Consider the following 16,740-nt stretch of genomic DNA (forward strand, 5'->3'; position numbering starts at 1 on the left):
TTATCTTTATGTAAATTATATATTTTAAATATTAAAATATAAATTTCAGCGGCCGCAGCTGTACTTGGCAGCTGTCAGCCGCCGCAGTCGGCGGGAAAACGGCGCGGAGGATCTTTATGAAATTTTAATACATCATGTAGACATGTAAGAAAAGCTTAAGTTTAAAATTTGAAGTCTCTAAGTCAAAATTGCGGCCACAGGAGCCTTTTAAAGATTTCTGGAGACCTGGAGGATCAGGACCTGCAGGATCATACCTGGAACCTAAAATTGACTTGAACACCTGTAATTAATATGAGGATGTACTACTAGAGGATATTTTAGTATTTTGGTAAGATACAATGGTTTGTTTAAGTCAAAAAAAATATTTTTGCTCTTTACCTGGATGACCCTGCCAGGTTTGCTGGCATCCTGTGTAATCGTATTACTGATAATTTTTCACTAATAAAAATTATAAATTAACCCATTAGTGACGAGCGCCACTTTTATGGGCCGATCGAGCTGTAAGTTTCAGGGAAGCTTTATAATGGTCAAAACGGAATTCGTATTTTTTTGTTTTGCTCTAGTGGCGTGCACAGGAAAGTTGCAAAAAAACCCGGTTCGGCTTGGCCATAAATACCAACCAGGCATTAACACCCGTTTTTGGTGCTTTCCCCCAGTTTTAAAACCCGGTTGACCTGTATAAACCCGGTTATTTTGACCAAAAATCGAAAAATGTAATTTTTGAACGCCAAAAGTGAGATGAACACTTTTTAGAACTTTGATACGATCCGTAATTGAAAACTACACAACCTCATGTAATCTAAAGAGCTACAAGTATAATACGAAGCGATTTATTTCAAATTTCGTGTTTAGCCGGCGATTTCGGGTAAAAAAACCCTGTTTTGTTGTTGTTGTCAAAAAAGATCTATTAGTGAAACCGGGTAATAAAAATTTCAGACTCAAAATGGAAATGCCGAACCGGGCCTATATAGGGCGTAAAAAAACGATAAAAAAATCATATAAAAAATAATAATTTAAATAAAACGAATTCACAAATAGATGTACTTGTCAATAAACATTAGATTTCACGAAAAAAATCAGCGACTTTACTATAAAAACAAAAAAGTTAGATGGGGTATTTTGAATTGTCATGATTTTCAAACTTTGTTGATCTATACCAGCAAACGGAAGTAAGCTAAACTGCCAGCTCCAGGGGGAAATGAAAGCCAGGGTAGTAGAGGGGGGATTCATACTGAGAATGATGCAATTATGAAGCCGGAAACCGGTTTTTTTTCCATTTTCTGGCACCGGGTTTTAAAACCCGGTTCGGCACTAATGGGTTAATACCAATTTTATATGCCCGGGCCTTCCGTATAAAAATCATACTGTAATTGATACGATAAAGGTTAATATATTTTTCGATAAAATTTTCCCAGGTGAGCGTTTATCCTATGTTAAACTACAAAATTATAATTGAAAAATAATCAAGAAAGTTTGCATTTTATTATGCAATAAATGATTCCTCTAGATTTAAAAATAGATTTCTCAGTATCAGTTTCGCTTCTATATTGAGCAGTTGTATTTTGTATAGATCCCTGTTTTATTCAGACTTAAAATTTATATTTTTATCTTCGAATAAAAGCAACATGGTGTATTTTAGTCTGTCTGTGTGTCTGTTTGTACCAAAGGATCTCACTAACCGAGGGACTGGTAAGGTTCTCCTTCACAATAAAGCTTCTCATAGGTCTGGGAAAGGTTTTAAAAACTATTTTGAAAATTATATCCCCACCCTCCCTTCGCCCTTAGAAAAAATAACCACTCAAATTTTTTTGCTTTTGGAAGGGTGGAAGTACCCTCCCCAAAAATATTTTAAAAAAGCTTTTCTTGACATTTACGTTTAGCTGTTAGAGAGATCTTTTGGAACTGACATTTCAAAAATAATATTGCATAGTTAATTAGAAAAAAAACATTGGAAATATTTACTTTTCATATAATTGTCTTTGCGTGTTATGACAGTTTTCAGTCTTGCATTAATATAAAGTTTAATGTCTTTCCTCTTTGATATCAACAAAGTTTCTTCTATGCAACTTCGGATTTGATAGGGTTGCAGATTCTGTCCTACTGGGCCCACTTGACCGCTCTGTTAGCTGGTCACTTGACCGCTCTGTTAGCTGGACACGTGACCTTTCGGCGAGTGTTCTTTCACTTACCTTCTCTGTTAAACTGTAATCGATATATCTAAACAAGGAAAAAAAATGTTCATATGTAGCGAAATACAAGAAGTTAATAATTGCTTAGATGAGAAAAGAATGGTAATAGAACAAAAGAAGTCGGTTAATTTAAAAAATGAAGTGTATAAAAATACTAAAAATCACGAAATCTTTCAAGTTGAGACATACTAGTATAACAAAAATACTAGATTTATAATATATGAAAAAGGAAAAAAATGTTATTTATATCAATAATATTTTGTCATTGTAAATTAACAAGGTTTAATGAGTCTCTGAAAGAAATTATTGCAAAATCATCTAAAAATTCAAAGATTTTTTAATTAACAAGACCTGTTTGGAAAGTTTAGGTTTTCTTCATAGCTTGCAGGCAATGGTTTCTCCAGAGAATCTTAAAAATTAAATTTTCAATAAAATTAAATCCTTAGAATATTTTACGTTTGATATGAAATTATGACAAGATATCATAAAATTAACAGGATGTATGTCTGTTTCTGTGGATTACGATCTAGCTAACCGCTCTACCGATATGGTTCTCCTCCACAATTAAGCTTCTTATAGATACAGAGAAGGTTTATAATTATTTTAGGAGAGGATACCTTTACCCTCCCAAGAGAAATCGCCCATAGAGAAAAATCGTTCCCAATAAAAGTTTCCTGTTAAAATTAAAATAAAGGTAGAGGGTTGACCCTTCCCTCAATAGCCCTGAGATGCCCCTAGAGGCGTAACCGCTAACAAATATAAAAATTTCTTCCAAATAACTGACCGGAAAAAAATTAAAACTCATGGAGTAGCTTTGCCTATAATAACCCGCACAAAATTGCATGCAATCATTATGGTTTGTAATCAACAATAAGTAAATGCATAAATTATCAATTTATTTCCGGAGCGTAGCCACTGTTTGTCTGTCCTTCTGTCAGTCATTCAGTCAGCTTGGTTATGGGTGAAGCATTTTTTAATAAGGCCCGCGAATCTAAATTTTAAGACTTTAATGTGAGCTAGACCTAGTCTCTGTATATTTTATAAAGCTGCTATTTAAGATAGATTGCTGATTTTTTTTATTGATATGCATATTTTGTTGAAAACATAGTGAGATTTTAATAATTTTGTCTCCTCTTGAAGTCGCTACTTATGGATGTTGTCATCCTTATTCGTATCTTTTGCATGGCTACATCAGTAAAACAGAGTATTATATTTTGCAATTAATTTGCGTAATTTTATATCATTTTGTTCACAGTTTTAAGTAGGGTTGTGCCGGATACCAGATATCCGGCTAATTTCTTTATCCGGATAGTTTCAATATCCGGTATCTGGCGGGTTTTCAAAAAAGACCGGATATCCGGCCAAATCGGATAGCCGGCAAAACCCTAGTTTTTAGAGAATACTTTCAGTGTTACAAAAAAAGATTTACTTTCATTGTGATTTAAATTAAATCACAACATTTAAAAAATATTTTGAAGTGATTAGAAATAGGTTAAAATCTTACAGACATACGTACTTTATAAATTTTACTAGCGGCTACGCCCCTAGAGGCCTCTAGGGGCACTTGAGGAGGGGAGAGTCGAATTTAATAACCCAATTTCTTATTTTTGATTTTATAAGAAAAAGTAAAAAAAAAAATTTGGGGGGGGGGATTTTTCATTTTTTGGGGGGGTTGGGGGTGTCCCACCCCCCAAGAAAATAGTTATAAACCTTCCCGGGACCTATGAGAAGCTACCCTGTTAAGGAGAACCCGATCGGTTCAGCGGTTAGCGAGATCCTTCGGTACAAACAAACACACAACACACAGACACACATCTTGTTACTTTAGTATAAGGATGTAAAGAAAAAAAGTTCATGATACGCGGTTTTATTAAAACCTTATAAAACATTGTTGAAACAAATGTTATCAAAATGAAAATTAACGCACACACCCCTCCTTAACCGAACTTTTGATTAAAAAAATTTTCCAAACATTCGGACAATTGGGCGTTCAAATAGGACCTAGTGGTAGTTAGAATCAGTTGAGAACAAAATCCTAGCCGTTCCTTCTTGCCAGATATCGCCATTTTAAGATTTTAAGTAAAATTACACTAAAAATCCAAATACAAACTTAAATCTTATTTCAATTTTTTAGTATAATTTTAGTGAGACAGCCCCAAAACAGAGTATCTTTGCTCCAGTGCAGTGGCCAAACTAACTGCCTGGAGTTCCTAACAGAGAGTGCCTTTATGTGTTAACACAAATAGGGATTCGAACCCATTCCCAAAACTAACCAACATGGAATAGCTGTGTATTACAGCATGAGGTCAGTATTTTTACCACTGACAGATAGACAGCAAGGCCTTCCTAACCAGAAACCTGATCATTCACCCACAGGCCCCAGTGGAGCACCTTTGAGGTCTGCACCACATGTTTACTGGGGTGTTGTTCACCTGCACCCTAGGATTGGGCAGGTTGAGACCTAATGGGGCCTTTAGACTCCCATTAACCCTGGCCAAGCTCAGAGTGATGTTACACATCTGGCCCATGCCCTGTTCATGAGATGCTCCCCTGCCAATCACAGATCAGCACAGCTGCCACAGAAGGATGGCTGCAGGTGGTTGGCGGCATACCTTTGCTGAAGATGCAAATTAGCACTACCCTGATCTTGATCCTCCAGGAGATTATGGTGGTGTGCATCTTGAACTATGCCCTGAACCTGGGAGGGTTCTTTCTGAGGGAGTTGGGGACACAGTTACTGTTTGAAACTATCCAAGGTGGAATAGCTGTATATTACAGCACGACAGTGGTAATTTGTATATTGGGCTCGGGCAATGCATGCCCCTCTGGATACCCTCTAGCTGTTGTTTGTGATAAGCAGGGTCAGCTCCTTGTTGAACTTGTACCTGGGATCCCCATAGTCAGGCCCCTGCACTGGAAGTTTGGCCTGGTTTTGACCACCATCTCTGTCCTGGGGGGCAGTTTGATACAGTCGCACCTCCTGGAGGCACATTGAACACCATGGGGGTGTACAACTAAGAATAGCTCCTGTCCAGTTTCACAGTTTTTATCAGTCAGCTCAGGTGCACCTTGACCTCAGGGAATTCGATGAGAACAAGGGCTGTGGCTTGCAGTGGCCCCATGAATGCAGCCCTGGCCAGACAGTTAATTGTACGGCTAGAGCGCTTCTTGCCTTCAGCCGATGGTTGTGGAAAAGACCCAGGTCCCAGGCTTGGCAGGGCTGGGGCCACTTGGTTAGTGTGAGTGGGGGCAACCATGGCTACTCTCCCAACTGATCCATACCACCAGCTCAGATCTGTCAAACTGTAAATGTATCCCCAACTCCATCAGAAAGAACCCTCCCAGGCTCAGGGTATAGTTCAAAATGCACACTACCAAAATCTCATGGAGGATCAAGATCAGAATGGGGCTAGCTTGCATCTTGAGAAATGTATGCAGCCCACCACCTGTAGCTATCTTTCTGTGGCGGCTGTGCTGATCTTGGCGGGGGAGCATCTCACGGCCCATTTCAAGGGCCAGGTGTGTTACATCACTCTAAACTTGGCCCAAATGGCAGGGTTAATGGGAGTCTCAGGGCACCGCATTGGGTCTAAACCTGCCCAATCCATGGGAGCAGGTGAACAACTCCCCAGAAAACATGTGGTGCAGACCTCAACTGTGGCCTGTGGGTGAATGATCAGGTTTCTGGTTAGGAAGGCCTTGCTGTCTATCTGTAAGTGGTAAAAATACTGACATCATGCTGTAATACACAGCTATTCCACATTTGTTAGTTTTGGGAATGGGTTCGAATCCCTACTTGTGTTAACACATGAAGGCACTCTCTGTTAGGAACTCCAGACAGTCAGTATGGCCACAGGAGCAAAGATACTCTGTTTTGGGACTGTCTCACTAAAATTATACTAAAAAATTGAAAGAAGATTTAAGTTTGTATTTGGATTTTTAGTGTAATTTTACTTAAAATCTAAAAATGGCGATATCTGGCAAGAAGGAACGGCTAGGATTTTGTTCTCAACTGATTCTAACTACCACTAGGTCATATTTGAACGCCCAATTGTCCGAATGTTTGGAAAATTTTTTTAATCTAAAGTTTGGTTAAGGAGGGGTGTGCGCATTGTAATTTTAATTATATGTCAGTTGTGATTATCAAATGCACAGTAAAAAATCATAAAAAAGAACACAGTAATAGTGTCTGACTGATTATGACGTAACAAAAAAAAATTAGCCAATGAGAGGCCGTTATTGACCAATGGTAAAATTTATAGTGGCCTCTCATTGGCTAATTTTTTTTGTTACGTCATAATCAGTCAGACACTATTACTGTGTTCCTTTCTGCATATAATAAAAAATCTAAAAAATAAATCAGTTTTGTTAGCCCCGAGGAGCCGAAGGTCCGGATTAAAAACTAGTTTTGATCTCATGATCTTTTTTTAATAATCGTGTAAAACTGTCTTCAATACGATACTATACACGATTTTTCAGTATGGCTGAAAATGTGAAAATGAAAAAAAATAACCTAATTTAGCCCAAACACTGTCCTCACTCAATGACTCAGTATCTGCCCTAAAAAAGTATTTATTTATTGTTATACATTAAAAATTAAGACTTCGCTACTAAAATCTAGCTGTTTCGTCTGATAAAAATACTTTCAATCCTGTAATTAGTTTTTTTTCATAAAAAAATAAATCATCATATTAAAAGGGATACAGAGATTTTAATAATAGGTGTTAACGATAGAGTTGCTACGCTTTCTGTTTCACGAATCATAATGCCAAATTTGAAATTCATAGGACAATTCTAAATTAACAATAATAGCTATGTGTTGTTTTATATGGAATATTAATTTCTATTTTTTAAAAACAAAATAAATTAATTTTGATAAAAAAATCTTCGAAACTTTTTCAAAAAATCTTCCAAGATACAAATATTTTTTGGGTTAGTGAAAACATGAATTCGATAAGATTCATTTACTGTTTATCTATTCTGGGAACTTTTTTGTTCCTGGGCTGCTCAATTGCAATGTTTGTTTCATTTGGCCTTTGTTACAAGCTAAATCCTAATACGTACAATTTAATCAACGTCCAAGGAGAAAATGGCATGGACATTACAAGATGGGCGCTTCTTGGATTTGGCATTTGCTGCTTATTTTTTGCAATGGCAAATGTATTCATGTGGTGTTTTCTACGACCGCTAATGTCAAGCCGCAAGCACAAAATGGTTGGCGAGTTAATTTACATCCTTGGAATGCAATACGTCTACAAATACAAGACACTAGATTCAGAAGAAAGTTCAGACATCTCCAGAGTGCCCAGTTCAGCTTCTTCCAAACTCTCTACACCTTCACCCAAACTGCCCATTGCAAAAGTTTCGCCAAAATCAGAAAAATCAGTGAAATCTATTGGAACTGTTGATTCTAAATCTATCATGGGATTGGGCTACGATGACAACCAACTGTGGACCTACCGAGGACAAAGGCCCTACCCAATCAAGGAACCAACAGACAGAGAATATTCTATTTAAGATGTTCAAAACTAATCGGTAAATTAATGTCATCTATTAATTTTGTATTTTGTAATAAAAAATGTGAAATGTAAAATTTAGTTTGTGAGTTATCAGTACTTGAATATTTAATATAAAATTTTGCAATTTCTAAATAAATAGGTATGTGAAAATAAAATTTATTTCTTGAGTTATTATTACACGAATATTTAAGAACAACTACCCAATAACTTTGATTGTCTGTTGTCGTTCTATTTACCTGTCTGCAAATGAGTCCCAATAATTGTTTCTAGAATGGAGACCAATATTTCTGTGTCCATTTACATTTCCAACAGATAAGTTGGGTCTCTCAGCATTATCTAAAAAAGTTTTTTTTTATTATTAAACTAGGAATCTGTTCATTCATAAATTATTAAGCAGTTTAACAAGGCTACTCTACAACTGATATATTTGGTCTGTCTGTCAGTTGAATAGATTATCATTTTTACTTTATTCACTTTTAGCACAATTTAACAATTAATTATCAGTTATTATCTAATAAAATTCAGAGATCTGAAGGTATAATGGTCAATAAATTGATGTACATCCGTATTTTCCAATGATGATAAACAAAAATAACCCTTCTGTAGATTAAAATTAGTGATTAAAACGTTTAAACACTCAACTTTATAAGTTAACATTCAAAATTCACTCATGTCTTCAAAGTTTTGAAGCCAACGAATATCAAAATGATAGGTTAGTTAAATAACTAAGTTTGTTGCTTTGGTTAATTGTGTTAATCAAAATATAATTATGTTGATAAGTAGCGAAGAAACATCATTCTAAGGATATACATTTGTAAAATAAATATAAAGGATCTCTTTATTAAAATGAAATTCTTTACAAAGTCAAAATGGACAAAAATCTTTAATTATTCGAGTTTTGAATTCATTCCAATGTGCTATATGTAGCTCAATTTTTTTGTGTCTTTGAATATAAGCTAATAGCGTCGGAAATATAAACACAGCCAAGTCGCTACAAAAGAGCAAAAAACAATTGGCTAGCAGACGAAAAGTGTCCCTACTTCTTGGGTCAGGTAATTTCACATAAATACTTATATATTCATTGTTTCAACATTTGGTTGATTTGTCTTGATTCGTGTTCACCTCGAAGCCGATTACGTATGTCAGTCATTTTTACAAACGTTGTAGGACAGACGGACATACACTTGTTATAAATTGCTACGCTAAAAACTTACATGTATAGGTAGTATAGCCTAGGACATTAGGGTCAAAATCGAAGAATTCTGGGTTGATAAACTTTTTTACTTTCTTCAGTACGTTCACTTTTCTATTTTATATCAATAATTCAACATTATAATATCATTTAATATTATCTTCAGGGTTAAGACAATGGACGATAAATGTATGTCCATTGTACTCTCCCAAATATGATAAACAAAATCACCTATTCTGTAAACTAAATCTATTTAGGGAATGGGAGAATATTAGGCTGTTTATTCGTAAGTCCCCAAAGTTTTATATTAACGGATTCTTAATCGTAAACCAAACAACTTTGGGGACTTATATTAAAGTTTGATTGGTTGTTTCAACTATAAAATGTAATCTACAGAAGGGGTAATTTTGTTTATTATCATTGGAGATGTACTGTATTGTACATCAATTTACTGGCCATCTTATCCCTTAAGTATTAGTGAAAATGTGTCGACACTTCTAGTTTCTGCCAACCAATCAAGATTCAATGAAAGTCTCCAAAGTTTAAAGTTCAAGCTTAAAGCTAATTTTAATCAAATTTTTACTTAGTTTCCCCGTCAAAAGATAAAAAACACATGGGCAAGATTATCCTTGTTTGATGCTGAAATTGATAATTTCCTTGGTTTAATCCTTCGTCTCCTTCTGGCCCCTCCCCTTCTTTGTGCCACCTGGCTGGCTATAGCATCCTCTTTATCCTTAACATAAATTTATAGTATAGATGTGTAACCAGACAACTACCTGGATCCCCCTGTTAAGAACCTTTTTCGTATGCTAGCAAATTGCTTTCTGCTCTTTTGTAGCGACTTGGCTGTCTTAATATTCTAGCCGCTATTCGTCGATTTTCAAAGACCCAATTGAATGTCGGCCAAAGGTTCTTGGGAAGGGGACATACAGTTATTTAACCTCTTCCCCCTCTAGTGTTTTACTCCAATATCCGTAATACAAGCTAAAATCAACAAAATTATCTCATTAAAGAAATGCTTCACTTATATAATGTTGCCTAACCGCACTATGAATCAATGTTAGAAGAATCAAGTTAATATGAGTAAAAGATATTTTTTTGTTAAAAATTGGACGTACAGACTTTCAGGTTATGATTATAGAGTTGCTCCGCTTCCCTAATTGTACGCAACTATTGTGTCATGTTTAAAATCAAATGGGCAATTCTAAATGTAAATTATCTTCATGAGCTATCCGTTACAGATGAATTGCGCAAAATTAAAATCTAACAAGATACGTTACATGATCATAAGCATAGACAGACGGACAGAATCAAACGTGACGACTTGTAGAGCAGCTTTAAATCTAAACTAAGTTTAAATTGATAACTTACCGGTAACCTCAAAGAGTTGTTAGCAATGAACTCTAGCAGCAAAGCGGTTACTGCAACTGCTACCCCTCCGACAGCTAAAGTTGTACTCTGAATATCTAGCTGCCGACCGCTAAAAAAGATATAGAATATTCATTGCAATGGCAATTCTTAATATAATATTTATAGCAAATGCTATTCTTAAAATGATATAGACAATTTTACACGAATACTTATATAAAAATCAAAAGAAATAACAGTTTGTTTGCCCGGCCCTGGATTTAATCATACAATTATTCATTTAAATATCCGCGGAAAGCTGTCTATTACAATACGATAAAAAAACTATACCTGTCTTCAAAAATTAACTCGTTGCTTGTAGGTGTAGGATCTACAGAAGTCAACAAAACTAAATAAATGCTTGTTTATTTAAGATATTAGTGCTGTAATTTTCCCTATGGGGAACTAACCATGTAAGGGGTTCTAACCTTTACTAAACCTAACCTTGCCTAGCAAAAGCAACAAAATATTCAAAAAGTTCGTTTGTAGTCCTGATGCAATATGAGTGTATACGACTAGAAATTACATTTTTTTTGTTTTTGTTTGATCTTTGGAACTAAACACTTTGTCCCAGACCCCCCCCCCCTCCCCTACATCATAGATGTCCAAGGGGGGGGGGGTAATGGGACAATTACCCCCCCCCCCATTTAAAATTTACCCCTACCCTGGGGGTGCCATAGGCACCCCCAACCAAAATATTAATTACCCCCCCAAAAAATTTTACCCCGGGGGTTAATTTTTTTTTGGGGGGGGTAAACTAAATTTACCCCTGCCAACAGATTTCAGGGGGGGTAATTACCCCCCCCCCAAAAAAAAATTTTTTTTTACCCCGGGGGTAAAATTTGCGGCGCGCGCCATTTTACCCCCCCAGAAAAAAAAACTTGGACGCCCCTGCCCTACATCCTTCCTTATGTAAAGCAGAAAGCTTCTTTTGTCTGTTGCAAAGGATCTTTCTAACCGCTGAACCGATATGGTTCTCCTTTACAGTGAAGCTTCATATGACCCTACATGACCTAAAAAATGACCCTACAATTTTTTTTTACTTTTTCTTTTCAAGCTCGAATTGAAAATGAAAGATCGAATTTTTCCCCTCCCAACTCAAGTGCCCCTAAGGCTATTAGGGGGCGTATTCGCTAGTTATTGATAAAAGTATAAAGTCAAATAAATAAAAACTTACAGGAAGCGAGATGAGAAACACTATCAACAATGAACGACATGGCATTTTTACATCTGAAATTAACAATAATCAGCATATAAAAGTAACAGGATGTCCCTATGTCTGTCTGTAACAAAGATTCTCGCTAACCACTTAACTAATTATGTTCGGCCCCTCGGAGCTAACAAAACTGGATTAATATTACATTTTTAGATATACTATCTGCGGAAAGCTGTCTATAATACGCTGTGATAAATAACTATTACACTGCTTCTTATGTATGTTGTCGTTCCTGTGTAATTTTAATCAATCTATTTTAGAAATATTAAGTGTATATATCAGGGCTCGGCAGCCGCGCGATAGCCGCGACTAAGCCTCAAATTTAGGCCCGTTTGGATACTTTGCTTTTTTTTGCCAAGAAAGATTGCGATATTTGTGTTAGGTTTAGACTTCCAACGGAGTTTTAGATTTGTATAGGTTGATTTTCATGATGCTGACACGCGGATCCTGAACCCTAATAGACAAAAAAACTTTATCTAACAATTGCCAAACAAATCAACCAATAACAAGTATAAAAACATTAATAAAAGCGAAGCTCAACATGGATAGAATTATAGCTCATTTAAAATTTAATAAAATATCATTTAAAAAATGTAAATCTCGTATAAATTACTTAAACACATGATGCTTGATATGGGCGTGTTTTCATTTTAAGGTTTTGCTCATTGGAATACTTCGATTTTAAGATTTTGACTTATTATCCTAAAAAATCGCCATTCCAAAAATTACTTTTATAGCTAACAGTTACAAGAATAATCATGTCATGTTTGAAATTGATTGGACGGCCCTAAATTTAGAAAATATTAGCTTTAAAAAATTAGAAAAATGATGATTGTATGCTGATATTAAATGAAGCATTACAAATAGACATTTCATTGATATGATATGAATTTTAAGCAATTTTTATGTTGTTTATCAATTGAACATACAATTTTTGATATTTTCATGACATTAATAATTGTTTTACTGGTGAAATTTTACTTTTTCAAAATTCATTTCCAAAACAAGGGTGACAACATCCTGAAAAACCAAGTTTAACCAAAATTATTTTAATACATGATGCTATATTGTATACAATCTTGTTGCAAATTGAGTAAATACAGGATTCTGTTCAAAGACATACTTACATTTTTAGGACATGATTATAGAGATGTTTCGCTTAAAATATTGTACCACGATGTTTTAGGAATAGTAGCATGTTTAAATGGACATACGGATTTTCTGGCAACGATTAAAAAGTTGCTACACTTTCTAGATAGTACCTAACTTTTACAGGAATCATCATCCAAATCTAAAATTAACGAAAAGAGCTAATCATTGCTAACGGACGGACCGACGAACAGACCCAGATGACAGAAAAGCTTTGATTATAAAAAATGCCATAAAAAATTTCATAAATGTTTTGTTTGATGTCACTTTTTTACTTCCTAGCTCTTTTAAATCTCCATGCGTTGATTTGTTATATTTGATGCGGCAATTTTATTACATGTTAATGCTTATGTGAATTAGTGCAACTTTATTTCCTTCCTGCTTAAAAGTATTGTATTTGAATAAAAAACAAGGATGATAACAATAAAAAAACTAAATTTTAAAAATCTAAAAAATATTTTAAAAACCAGTTGCTATAAGTATAAAGCTTCTGCAATTTTAAGATAATACCTACTTCGTTGTCAAAGGAATATTCATATAAAGCTTTTAAAAAAGGAGGTCCCTTTAAATGACCCTATACGAAGAAAAGCTTCGCTTTTCAAACAAAACAATTTTATTTTACAGTTTATGAGAATTATGTCTGTTAACATATGATTTGAATATTCTGCTTCTAGATAAAATATTTTCAGTTTTTTTTTTACGATTATCATTTTTATCACAAAGTTTATTTTTTTTTTCAAATATCATCTCAATTAAGGGATAACTTTGTCAGAAATTTTTAAAGAATGCTTTTTTATTAGACAATGCGCTATAATGCCATTTTTTTATGGGAGGATTGAAGAAAATATGAGCCGAGTATATCCTTTTCCCCTTTAGTTTTATTTATGAAAAAAGTCGTATGAAATAAGATCTTGCTAACAGATGAACCGATTAGGGTGTAATTATTAAGACATAAACTTAGTGGTTTTAGGCAATTTTCCTGGTAGGTGGGATATCCCCTTCCCTTCAAAAAGTACCACGACCATCCCCTTAAAAAATCGCACATGGAAGGAAATGAAGTAGCAGCATATGTTGCACTAAATGATATAAATATTTTTTCAAACAAATATAGATTGCAGAATTAGATACAATAGAGATAATCTAGAGACACACTTTATCAGCCAATAGGAAAACAGTGGAGCTGGAGGAACAACCAGATCATACCATTGGTTAGGAAGTGTACATATTTTTTACCCCCCATGCCTATGGGGTAAAATATTTGATATTAAAATAATATATGTATGTGTATGTATAATGATAGGAAATCAACTGTAAATAAAAAGCATCATCTGACACTTAAAACTATATAGATATTATTTAAAATAAGGGGTAAATAGATAAGTTTGTTATCTGTAATACAAAATAGAATGATGTCTATCCGTCCATCTGTCCACCCAGATGATGCTTAAGATCTGTCTAACTTCTGGATGAATTAGGTTCTGCTTTTCAGACAATATACCTACTGTTCTGGTTTTAGGCCATTTTCTTTGCGATGCCTCTTGAGAATAAGTTTGCAGTCACTATTTATATTGTAAAATAGAAATGATAAAATAGTATATCCTGTTTTATTTAGGTATCAAAAACGATTCATTATTATTGGTTTGTTGTGTTTGATATTTGATTCATTTGTTTCATAAAAGAACTAATTCCTCTATCCGTGGTCATTGTCGTGCTTTAATGCAATCAATGGCTTTAATATATTTTATAATTTTCAATGTCACTGACTTTACCCAGCTGGATACGTTGTTTTTCGACAAGGATGAAAATATATTGTTACAGCCTAGCTAGGCGAAGATAAATGGAGAAATTTTCTAAATTGTTTGAAGTGATTTGGCAAAACAATTAGTGGTTACATAATATGTATATGGAAGCTCTGTATTTAAAGGGGAAGGAGGGTGTAAAAAAAGCTAAAACCACCCCATGACTTCTGTGACGCTTCTCTTAAATGCTTTCATTGTTCTTTTATGACAACATAGTTCTTTTTTAAATGTGGCCCTGATATTCTGACTTAATATGTTAAGTTGTGGGGATTTTAAGTAATAAAATTTGCTTTGTTTCACGCCAATTTCCTTAAAGTATTGCTTTTATAACTAAAGAACGAAGTAAAATAAAGAGTTGCTTCATTTTATATAAATTTTTTTTCTGAAGAGGGGGGGGGGGTTACAAAGTGTGGAAGAGTAAAGATTTTCTGTTGTTTATAGATTGCGAAATTTATTAAATTTTCACAAAACAGTGAATTGTTACAATATTGCTAAAAAAAAAAGTCGTAACATAGAAGAATAAATGTATGGGATAAATATATATATTTGCTTCATAAAATATTAGAGTAAAACACAAGAGAGGGAAATATGAATAACTGTATCTCCCTCTCGCACTGTCCTTGTGCCTAATTTCAATTGGGTCATTGAAAATCAACCAATGGCGTGGTGTGTATTAACACAGCCAGGTAGCAAGAAATAATTTGGTAGCATACAAATAAGGTCATTGAAAAACATAAGGAAAAAGGATAAGAGGATGAATACTCACCCCTTTTTCATGTTAAAATACTACTTCCCCATCCCTAAATTTAGAAGCAGACGAAAATCAAAAACCGCCCAGGGCTTTTTGTAAGTCAATCATAAATAATAATGTGAATAAAAAGAAAAGCGATATTTAGCAAACAGCCGTGGGCGGTCAGAATCAGCTGAATGTTCATTATGAAAAAAATTTCCCCCTTTTTAGAAATAGAAGGATTCATCTTTCATGAACAAATTTTTTTAAATAAAAATAGATTCTATGTAATTTTTAATTAAAACATTAAAACGAAAATATCTAATCTAATATTCTTGCCCTAAATATGGAAATAGTAAAAAGCAAATAAATATCTTTTTTAATAATTTTTAATCCTCCCATTTGAAAAGTAGTGGAATAGCAATAAATTTTAGCGCGGCCACAGCGCTGAGTAGGCCTCTAGGCCCACTGCCTATTTTCGTCTTCTAGTTGCTTCGATTCCTCTCTTTTATTTTTTTCTCTATGTTGAAAAAGGAAGGGAGGTAGTTATCTGTATATACACCCATACTATAGATCTGTTCAGAAAATAGCCAAAATCCAATTCTAAGCTTCTCTAAAAGGTGCAGCCAATGTAGATATTTATATTAAATAAAATATAGAAACAAATCCGCCAAAGATTACTGAAACTTTAATAATTTAGCTATTTTATGGTTTGAAACTGTGTTGTATAAACATTTTTGTCGTGATTCTCGTAAATCAAAGAATCTAGAAAAAAAGTTATGATTTAGTGATCTTGACCTCTATCATCACAGACAATGTCAGGGATAATAGTTATTCTCGTATCGTATTATAAACAGCTTTTCGCGGATATAAAATGTACATTTATAAGATTAAAACCATTTTTTAGCCCCGAGATGCCGAAGGCATGGCCTAGAAAAACTGGTTTTAATCTTAGGATTGTAAATTTTTATATTCGTAGAAAGCTGGATATAATACGATGCTAGACATAGTTTTTCGTATGGATGAGAACCGGTTCTCATCCACCGGATTCGAATGAATACGAGAAACCAATATATTATTACTAGGACGAGCGTCATTCATTACGGTGACTTAATTTGGGACACTGCCATACTCGGCGAGGGTGAGGTAATAAAGAGTAGCTCCCTTGAGACAGCGGGTCAAGGCATAATGTACTTGAGCGTGGAGCTTGATATCCCTAGTTGCTATACAAAAGTGTCTCGTCCTTCTCCATGACTAGCAACTTAGGTCCAAACACTAAAAAATAATGGTTAACACACACACACAGACACACTTGGATGTTGCACCAGATTTTCATGTACTCTGATTTAATGAAACTCGCAGCTGGCTAAAATAACAAAAAACACTTTTCACCCCTTTACCCCATTCCCTCCCCTCCTACTGAATGAACGAAATGACCAATGAATGAGGTCCATATTAGCAATCTAAATTGATAACAAATTTTCCCCTGTTAATAAATCCATGTATATTGTATAATATCCTATATCCATTCAGGGATAA

At 34.5% G+C, this 16,740-nt stretch overlaps 1 protein-coding gene across 1 annotated transcript; it reads right to left on the reverse strand.

Annotated features, from left to right (window-relative positions):
• Positions 1–2,021: 2,021 nt before the first annotated feature.
• On the reverse strand, positions 2,022–11,533 carry LOC145333292 (uncharacterized). The gene is made up of 9 exons (XM_080178420.1): positions 11,485–11,533; positions 10,599–10,656; positions 10,272–10,380; positions 9,557–9,633; positions 8,923–9,014; positions 7,945–8,044; positions 6,703–6,749; positions 2,541–2,598; positions 2,022–2,217 (listed from the first exon to the last, which is right to left on the reverse strand). The coding sequence occupies exons 1-9, from the start codon at positions 11,522–11,524 to the stop codon at positions 2,022–2,024; spliced, it is 777 nt and encodes a 258-aa protein (XP_080034546.1). The 5' UTR covers positions 11,525–11,533.
• Positions 11,534–16,740: the final 5,207 nt, after the last annotated feature.

Source organism: Acartia tonsa, chromosome 12 (genome assembly GCF_053477335.1).
Source record: "Acartia tonsa isolate MP-2025a chromosome 12, ASM5347733v1, whole genome shotgun sequence".
Taxonomy (NCBI): domain Eukaryota; kingdom Metazoa; phylum Arthropoda; class Copepoda; order Calanoida; family Acartiidae; genus Acartia; species Acartia tonsa.

Bases quoted from the DNA above. Each gene is read 5' to 3' on its own strand.
- LOC145333292 (XM_080178420.1), bottom strand. From the start codon at position 11,524: ATGTCGTTCATTGTTGATAGTGTTTCTCATCTCGCTTCCT. The intron at 8,045-8,922 runs GTAAGTTTTTAG...AAACTTTTTTAG, and splicing joins AGGCTATACTACCTATACAT to ATAATGCTGAGAGACCCAAC. The intron at 6,750-7,944 runs GTAAATAGAACG...ATACTTTTTTAG, and splicing joins TGGGACTCATTTGCAGACAG to GGCAGATACTGAGTCATTGA.